The following is a 9537-nucleotide window of genomic DNA, read 5'->3' on the forward strand; positions in this document are numbered from 1 at the left end:
GTGTGTGTCTGTATGTGAGAGAGAGAGAGAGAGAGAGAGAGAGTGTGAGAGTGTGCGTGTGTGCGTGAATGTAAGCGTGAGTGTGCGTACATGTGTGTGTATGTGTGAACGAGTGTTCATGCATTTCCTCATGCAGATGGTGTTTAAGAAATCACAGACCCCCCCCCCCCCCTTCACACACACACACACACACCTCGGTTTGATTCTGCAGAGAAGTGTGTGATTGATTATGTGATGATGTCATCATGATTAGCTATATACCAATATAATGTTGAGATCTGATATAAAGGGTTCCTGTGACTCTGATTTTCTGAATTATTTCCCTCCAGAAATAAAGCAGTGATGATTTTTATGCACTCAGTATATTTCTGATCTCGGTCATGATGTCGTGTCACAACATTAGCTGTGAAGTGGAGTATGATGTGAATATATCATTAATCACTGATTTAATATCTCTCGTATTACTCTTTATATGATCTGTTTAACAGCACAATGTACTGGATTCAAACTAAATCAAGTAAATAAAGGAATAAACTAAAACATTTTGCGTCCACTTGTTCATTTCACGAACTTGATCTAAAGAGGAGTATATCACAAAATAAAAGCTTTCGGGGAGCTGAGGGATGAGCTCATGAATAATAATCAGCTCATTATGGCGTCACTAAATAAGAAGAATATTCGCCCAAAAAGAACCCCATTTTCTTTTGGTTGTGTTATCTTTGTGTCTTGTTATAGTTGTAAAGTTGTTGTGTGTCTTTAAAAATAAAACAAACAACAACAAAATAATATTCGCCAATGAATGTTGACGCGATGCTGAACGCTTCCCTGTTGAATATTAATGAGGGTGTCGTGACGTTGAGTGGTGGCCGTCCAATGGCGCCTGCACGCCTCATGAATATTCAAGCCGCTGGTCGGAATCCGCTTCCCGTCGGGATGATGGCTGGCTCCCGTCCGCTCCAGTTATTTCTGCCATTTTGAGAAAACTCCGTCTCCGCTCTGGATTATTCATCTAAAGTCATGAGGTGACGCGATATTTCACACAAACACACATAAACACTAACTACACTTGTTTGTCGTCGTTTAATGTTGTTACAAAGTTTGTGCAAACAGACATCTCCGAGCTGAGGCGGCTGGAGTTCATCAGACTCATATTTAATGTGCAATCTTTGATGAAGATGATAGTTTGAGTTTGTTTTTCAGCGGATGTTGATTGTTTTGCAGCTCATCAGAGAAACACACACGACTGAAGTTCATGATCTAAACTTCAGATGATGAGCAAACTCTCAGGGTAAGTGACCATAACCGCTCCAGATGGATATAAAGTTTATTCCTGAGATCAGAGCTGAGTTTATCTTCATTACTGCAGACTTCAGTCACACGACCCTTCACTAATCACTCTCACATGAGGAGCAACACACAGTTAGGAGTATTATCATCATCTTCGGCTGAGTGCAGAAGGTGTGTGTGTGTGTGTGTGTGTGTGTGTGTGTGTGTGTGTGTGTGTGTGTGTGTGTGTGTGTGTGTTAATGAACTGAAACCACAGAAGGATAAGCTCTGCTGTTTGACACCCAGGCCGTGTGTGTGAAGAGCCTAACCTCCTCCACGCTTGCGTGTGTGTGTGTGTGTGTGTGTGTGTGTGGTGTTTCCTGTGTTTATCGTCTGTCCCTGAGGAATGTGAGGAATTCTGTCATGATCTAGGAATCTTCTGGTATAATGAGACTCACACTGTTGCTCTTTAAGTTCAGCCTTCAGTATTTCTGCCCACACCTTCTCATCCCATAATAGTGTTTACAGACTGAGCACTTTAGCTGTTTCTCATTGTGCAGTCTTACACACTCTGAGTTTCAGACATCATCACACACACACACACACACACACACACACACACACACACACACACACACACACACACCCTGAACACTGAGTGTATTAACAGATCTTGCAGAGCGGTCTGGAGTTAGGTCAGTCCGCCCGGAGCTCAAAGGGAACACACACACACACACACACTTCTGCTGTTTCTTTTGTTTAACACTGGTTTACCCTCTTACTGTACAGCGCCACCTGCTGGACGCGTCTTCTTTTTCTCTTTCCCCCTTTCCTCGTGCCATACTTCAGGGATGTGGAACTAGATGTTTTTTACTGTAAACTTATTACTTTAAAATGAACACCATACATTTACAAAATCATTTACTTGTGCTGATCACCAGTCACTCATAAACATTTTAATAGTTCCATAGGGCGATAATGTTGGCGGATCAGTGTTATAGTTGATACAGTTAATTTAGTAATTAATGTTATTTGTATATTTAGTTGAGTAACTCTGATCATAATGTTAGTGTCCCCAACTGAGCAAGCCAAGCCAAAGGCGACCAAAGGAACCGAAACTCCATCAGGGCATGATGGAGAACAATAAACCTTAGAGGAACCAGACTCAGTTCTCCTCTGGCCTATTACAGTTTTTCTCAGTCGCTTTGGTACATTTCTCGAATCAAACTCACAATTTGCAAAACATTTCTCAAAATAATTTTTACAAATAGCAAAACCCCACGGATAACCTGCGAAAGCCGCTCTCTTCCTCAAAATCCTCAGTTCATCTCTCAGAAGTAAATCTGTGTCAGTAAACGTCAGTGCCATCAGAAGGACACGTCCTCGTTTCCTCGTGTCCTCGTGTACGGATAAGACAGTCAGATTGTTTAGTCATGTCCATTTTTGCGTCATACTTTTTAAGTAAACCCAACTTGGAATAATTTTATTTAAAATTAACAAAAACTTTTTTATATGTACTTAAATATTTGAGTTCACTCAACATTCTTTACTTAAAAATATGTGTAACACGATAGAATCTACTAAGTAATGTTAAGTTAACACAACTGGCACATTCTTGCATGTTACATATATTTTTAAGTAAAGAATGTTGAGTGAACTCAAATATTTAAGTACATATAAAAAAGTTTTTCTTGTTAATTTAAAAAAAAAATATTCCAAGTTCCATAAAATGATTACTTAAAAAGTATAATGCAAAAATGGTGCATATATATTTTAAGTAAACCCAACACATCATTTTTACCCGTGTAACGGTTTACCCTGGAGGGATGTTCTGATGGAAACTTCGGCTAATGTTTTGATTGTCAATTGTAAGTTACATATTAGTGTGTGTGAGTGTGTGTGTGTGTGTGTGTGTGTGTGTGTGTGTGTGTGTGTAATTGCAAGAGAATGGAAAAGATTCAAATTTACACTCTTACTGTTTGTACTGTATTTTATTGACAGAACATGTCATTGAGATACAGAAATGAAAAGAGCACTGAATAGCACACACACACACACACACACACACACACACTCACACACACAAAAACCTAGAGAAGAAATGTGAACATAGGAAAAACTGTACATGCGGTGCTGTAGAAACATATATATATATATATACCTGCTAGTTGATGTTTCATGAGAAGCACCTTCGTTAGAGAAAGTCAAGATTCACCTTTTAGGATAGATTTAGAAAAAAGTCTAATGGAAATATAGAAAGTATAGAAATATGCTTGACATATTACGATTGTTTAACCATTTTGCATGTAAAGGCTTATGCTATGAGCTTGTGCCTAAATGTTGTGGAGGTGAGACTGTTCAACAGAGACCCAATATAATACATTCTGATCAACATAAGCAGCTGATAATGTGGGAAACGGCTGAGAATTGGACATAATCATTGGCATGGATGTGCCAAAGCATTTGCAACTTGTTCAAATAAATGAGAAACTGCTTTTCTGAAGAACACAAGAGACACTGATGTGAGAATTGAACAGGTAACTGAGTTTTAGATAAGTGAGAATTTGAATTCTGATCTGAGAACTGTACCAAAGCGACTGAGAAAACTAACACACCGTGTATGATTTTTATTCTGGCCACCTTACAGGTCATAAATCATATTAGATCGGAATATTCGAAAGATCTGAGTATCACGCAAGAGACGGGCTTATTGAGAATGACGTGTCAGGGAAACAATTATTGAATTGAAATATTTGAAAAGTATTACGGTGTAGTACAGGTGGTGGTGTTGACTTTTATTGTCCTCTTGGGGAAATTTAGTTTGCAATTGTTTCTACACGCGTAATCACAACACAAACAAACACCATACACAGAAAAACAGCAGACAATAAGACTATATAAAATGATAAAAATCATCACTGAGACCGCTCAGTAGACACTACAAAAACACTTTTTCATTGAAGAATGTAACTGCTTGTGGCATGAATGATTCCCCCCCCCCCCCCCCCCCTATTTTTAAAAAACACTGGTATTCTAGATCTGCGCCCTGATGGCACAGGTGTAGTGCAGGACTGTAATACACGCTTCACGAGTCTCTGCGTTAGTTTGAAGAATATACTAGCCATTGACTTCCATAGGAGGAAAAAATGGAACTGTGAAAGTCAATGGTGACCATCAACTGTCCAGAAATCAATTAATTGACCGCCACTGCTGTGTGTGTGTGTGTGTGTGTGTGTGTGTGTGTTCAGGATGATATGACAACATTAGCAGACCAGTCAAGCAGATTTGAAACACTTTCAAATGTGTGAGTAGCTTATTTGTGTGTGTCTGATTGTGTTTCTGCAGGAGACTGTAAACCCAGCTCGAGTAAAGCGATGTGCTCCACCAATCACCCAGCCAACTGGGTTACGTTTGAAGATGAAGGGACGGCCTTCTCCTCACCCCAGAAATCCCTGCGCTCTTCTACATCAGGCTCGATACCTCGGCCCAACGGGTTGAAACTTGTTCTGCCGTCTTTAGGCAGTGAACCGTGGAGCTTCGGCTCTGCTGTAGAGTCTCCGTCATTCTGCGGTGTGCCGAGCAACACTCCCATGTGCACTCCGACAGGCCAGCTTCATTACGGCCCTCAGGAGCCGCCAGACTTCTCCATCAAGATGAGTGAAGGCTCGGGCGCCCTCAAAGCGTCCCAAGATGAGCCGGGCCATTTTAACCCATTCTGGGCGGATAAACGAGCGTCCTGGACCTCGTCCTCAGACTCGGACTCTGGACCCAGTTTGCCCCGTTTCTTCATCCGTACCAAAGATGGTAACGAGCCACCTCAAGACCACCTACAATACTCCTACTCCTACATCTGCCATAAACTAGAGCAGCTGAGAACAGAGGAGAACCAGCCGGATGATGTGAAGGTGGAACGAGAGGCTCGAGGCTTGAAGGATAAAGCAGTGAAGAGGGCTCCGTCCTCCTTCGTTCCCCAGGGGCTGTTCCTCAGTCAGAGGAGGCACGGATGGCCCTTAATGCTTCGGATCCCGGAGAAGAAGAACCGCATGTCGTCCCGTCAGTGGGGGCCTATATACCTGCAGCTGCTTCCAGGAGCCCTGCTTCAGCTCTTCTACGAGAAAGGCCTGGAGAAGCCCTTTAAAGAGTTCCAGCTGCACGCCTACTGCGCCCTCTCCGCTCCCAAACTGGAGAGCTACGGGGAACCCCGCAAGATCGCCACCGTGAAGGTGGAGCATGTGTCATATGTGGAGCGGAAGCGCTATCACCCCAAACATGAGGCCACACACGAGCCAGAGGTGGAGCAGCTGCTGAAGTTCGGCACCACCGAATACGCAGACTTGGAGGACCTGCTAGTGTCTATAGAGGAAGAGCTCCTGCGCCTACCTGTGCCGCACCAGCAGCACAAACACTATGAAGATCAGGAGCTGTCCTTGCAGATATCTGACCACATCTGGATGAGGCAGGATAAGGACGGGGCGACGCTGGAGTGCGCGGCCATCACGCGGATCCATTGCTTAGCGCTCCTGAATGGGGCAGTGGAGTGCTTCCTGGCTCTGAATGATCTGGGTCTTCTCAGGCTAGCTCCGGCATACGGTTCTGAAGAAGACGACGAGGCCTGGATGGAAATCACAGACTACCACTTCCACCAGTGTGTCAAAGAGGCAGAGTTTGCTGCCAAACGGCTGCTGAAGTTCTGGCCTCCGGACGGCTGTCGCGTGGAGCTGGTGCGGTTCAGGACGGCCTCGCTCCGCTGCCGAGAGCCTCCGCTCCTGGTTAAAGCGGTGCTCGCGGTGCAAGGCGCCTGTGTGGAGCTCCAGGTCTTCCTCAATCTCCTGGCCAGTTTCCCCTCGCCCAGAGGGAGCTCGGAGGCCTTTTGTGAGAACGTCGTGGTCCGCGTGCCGTTCCCGGGCGATTGGGTGAAGGTGCCCAATGGCATGTCCCTGCTGCGGCAGAGGTCTCTGAAGGCTCGCATGAACAGGAACGCCTGCCTGGGCTCCGCTCATGAGGCGCAGTCTCAGTCTGTCATGAGCATGACCGTCGGCACTGTCAAATATGAGAACGTGCATCGAGCCGTAGTGTGGAGAATCGACCGGCTCCCGCCCAAGAACGTGGGTAAGAAAACACAACATAACTCAACAAAATAGTTTTTTATTTACCTTTATTCAGGGGCGTTTCTAGGATTGTAATTTGAGGGGGGCTTAGCTCCCAGTGAGGGAAGCCTATGGGAAAAATGGTAACACTTTAGATTAGGGTCCAAATTGCGCTATTAACTAGTAGCTTACACACATGCATACCCATGGGATACTGGCTGTTTATTATTACTTATAAAGCAAATGTTAAGGGGTTAGTTTACCCAAAAATGAAATTGTCATTATCTCCTCTCCCTAATGTTGTTCCACACCCATAAGACCTCCGTTTATCTTCAGACATTTTCAGCATCGAAAATACATTTTAGTCCAAAAATCACAATAAACTACGACTACTACACTGATTAATAACCGTTTGAATCTTTATTTGAGGATTGAACACAAACCCGGAAGAGAAGCCAATGCTGAATAAAGTCGTAGTTTTTGTTATTTTTGGACCCAAATGTATTTTGGATGCTTCAAGAGACTCTAATTAACCCACTGATGTCTCATATGGACTACTGTGATGATGTTTTTATTCCCTTTCTGGACATGGACAGTATAGTGTGCATACACTTGCATACGCTCTCAGACTAAATATAAAATATCTTAAACTGTGTGTGAAGATGAGCGGAGGTCTTACGGGTGTGGAGCGACATTAGGGAGAGGAGTTAATGACAGACATTTCATTTCTGGCTGAACTAACCCTTTAAGAAAGAGGTCATAATGTTATGCCTGATCGGTGTATACACAGAACATCATGAATATATATCATGAGAGAGCAAAGTTGGGTAGCTTTAATTCTACCATAAATTTAGAATTTAAACCATATTAGAAAGTCAGATTGAACTGGTTCTAGCGGACTCATTAAACCATTAACATCCTCTTAGCTTCCACACATCTGAGCCGCATTGAGCCGCTTACCAACACCAGAGCTTTTGGATTGATCCATATTATGAGCACATATACAAAATATTTCAAATAATGTACTTATGAACCTGGCAGAGTTTTCCAGCCAAGAGATGTAAATGGGTTTAGGATTGTTCACCGTTTGTTTTTTGAGCTTCAACTGGGACTAGCTCACCCTTATTAATCAAACTTATAAAGAATATCTTAAGCAATATATGCCTTCAAACACAGTATGTGGCTTTATTGGCACATGAAAGCATCAGTGAAATGCCCAATGTGATCATGTTTATGAACTGGTTCACTCAAAAACAGTTTGAAAGAATCGTTTTAATTCTAGCAATTATGACTTCTGTAAGATACTGTATAACCCGGAAGAGTGTCCAGACTCCCAGAGACCGTTCTTCAGTAGGATCTGCTCGTGATGTTTGATATCTTTTCATTAATGTGGAGTTTTCTGAGGCGGTTCTGCTCATGTGCCGTCAGTAATGGGATGTGTGTGTTTGGTAATGCGATGTGTTTGTCCTCTGCTAGCGCTGGACCAGCCGCAGTCGTTAGCGTGTAAGCTGGAGCTGGCCTCGGATCAGCAGGTTCCGGCCGGATGGCTGCCGGTGGTCAGTGTGGAGTGTGAGGTGGCAGATGCGGTGGCGTCCCACACCCGAGTCAAGAGCCTGGGCATCGCATGTGACGTCCAGCCGCAGAAACACCTGAGCAGCAGAGCCTACTATCACTGCCAGGTGAGCTCAATGCATGTGGGATGATTACATTCATACTGGGCACTAGCCTGACAAGCCAGACCCACATCAAGGTGTTTGGTCTGGAAACTCCCCATTGACGCCTCAATCTGAGGGGCGGATAAACGGCTGTCTGTCAAACTCCCTCTGCACGCGATAGGATAGCGCTACACCAACCAGAGCAACGTGAAGCAGAGCTGACCGATTAAACATTCGCCGTATCCGGTCGGCTAAACTCCGAACACATCTTCCCTTCTTCAGAATGACTTCAGTGCCGCTCTTTCTTTTCTCAGAGAAAAGCTGAACTCAAGTCTTCCAGAGTCGCGGTCAAAGCTGATTCGACAGACCGCCGCCGTTCGCCAGTTTCTGTGTTTACTCAAAGCACACAAACTCAACTCAGCCGCCATTATGGCCCCGCCCACCGACTCTATACAGGATGTGATTAGCCCGACCAGAGTTTGGCGTTTACAGCTCAGAAGGGTATTGAGAGTTGCTAGACGACACTCGCGGCAGATTAGATTTGCTGCCGCTAGGGGGCGTTCATGATTTCTAGGCTAACTGGGCACTGCTTCAGTGTTACATTTGCTCTTTTTACAGAAATATGAAATGCGTTGTAAATGATCTTCTTTCATCATCAGGTGGAAATGGAGAAGAAGTTGATCGAGACGGAGTGTCAGAAGCGTTCGGGCTGCGCAACACAGTGACGAGAGGACCGGCCGGATATTATCCTGCACTTATGATGATGATGATGATGATGATGAAGATGAAGAAGACTGATGAAGACGACAATGATGAAGACGACGATGATGATGAAGATAATGATGACGAAGATGAAGACAACGACGATGATGATGATGAAGATGAAGAAGATTATGATGATGATGATGAAGTTGCTCTTCACACAGAATGAAGCCTGTAGAAGAGCTCCGCTAGATTTACTCTTAGTTTTACAGGTATTTTTCATTTAGAATTCACATCGGGTACCATTAGGTAATCTAATGTCTATTAACCATGAGAATAAATATATATATATATTTTCCAGAATATTTTAATATCTATAATGGTCCTATTCAAGAAGTTATAGTGTTACTGCACTTTACAATTCTGAACCCATTTTTATATGCATACATACATGTGTATATGTGACTGTTAAAACAATATGGAAATATTGTCTGAAAAAGGTTTGCAAAAACACACATTTAACTCATAAATAAGAACGCTGAGACTTCACGTGTGTCTGCAAGAAGCTTTGGCGGAAGTAAAGCTCCAGTAAAATGTGCACATGAAAGTCCAAGGGATTTTTTTTACTGCAAAAGTCACTTTAGGGCCTCTAGTACGTGATTTCCTAATCTGGTTATTACCATACGCCTATGCATTTACCGTTATTTATGTGGTTTAATAAAATAATATTGTCTTAAGAAAAGTGTGCATAATAAAGAAGAACGTTTCTGAACACAAGATACGTGACACTGCTATAAATGATGAGAAAGCAAAAGCTCTGTGCTGTC

At 43.4% G+C, this 9537-nt stretch overlaps 1 protein-coding gene across 2 annotated transcripts; it reads left to right on the forward strand.

The window, feature by feature from the left end:
• Nucleotides 1–910: 910 nt before the first annotated feature.
• Nucleotides 911–9537, forward strand: ston1 (stonin 1). Of its 2 annotated transcripts, XM_067422347.1 has the most exons (5): nt 911–1022; nt 1222–1288; nt 4612–6375; nt 7830–8032; nt 8668–9536. In XM_067422347.1, the coding sequence occupies exons 3-5, from the start codon at nt 4641–4643 to the stop codon at nt 8731–8733; spliced, it is 2004 nt and encodes a 667-aa protein (XP_067278448.1). In that variant the 5' UTR covers nt 911–1022; nt 1222–1288; nt 4612–4640; the 3' UTR covers nt 8734–9536. The 2 variants fall into 2 exon arrangements, with proteins under 2 accessions (XP_067278448.1, XP_067278449.1); XM_067422348.1 differs by lacking the exons at nt 911–1022; nt 1222–1288 and having other exon boundaries at nt 4617–6375; nt 8668–9537.

The sequence above is a fragment of the Pseudorasbora parva genome, chromosome 17 (genome assembly GCF_024679245.1).
Source record: "Pseudorasbora parva isolate DD20220531a chromosome 17, ASM2467924v1, whole genome shotgun sequence".
NCBI classification, from domain to species: domain Eukaryota; kingdom Metazoa; phylum Chordata; class Actinopteri; order Cypriniformes; family Gobionidae; genus Pseudorasbora; species Pseudorasbora parva.

Coding starts and splice junctions, on each gene's coding strand:
- ston1 (XM_067422347.1), top strand. CDS start 4,641: ATGTGCTCCACCAATCACCCAGCCAACTGGGTTACGTTTGAAGATGAA. Junction 6,376..7,829: donor GCTCCCGCCCAAGAACGTGG/GTAAGAAAACAC, acceptor GTCCTCTGCTAG/CGCTGGACCAGCCGCAGTCG. Junction 8,033..8,667: donor GAGCCTACTATCACTGCCAG/GTGAGCTCAATG, acceptor TTTCATCATCAG/GTGGAAATGGAGAAGAAGTT.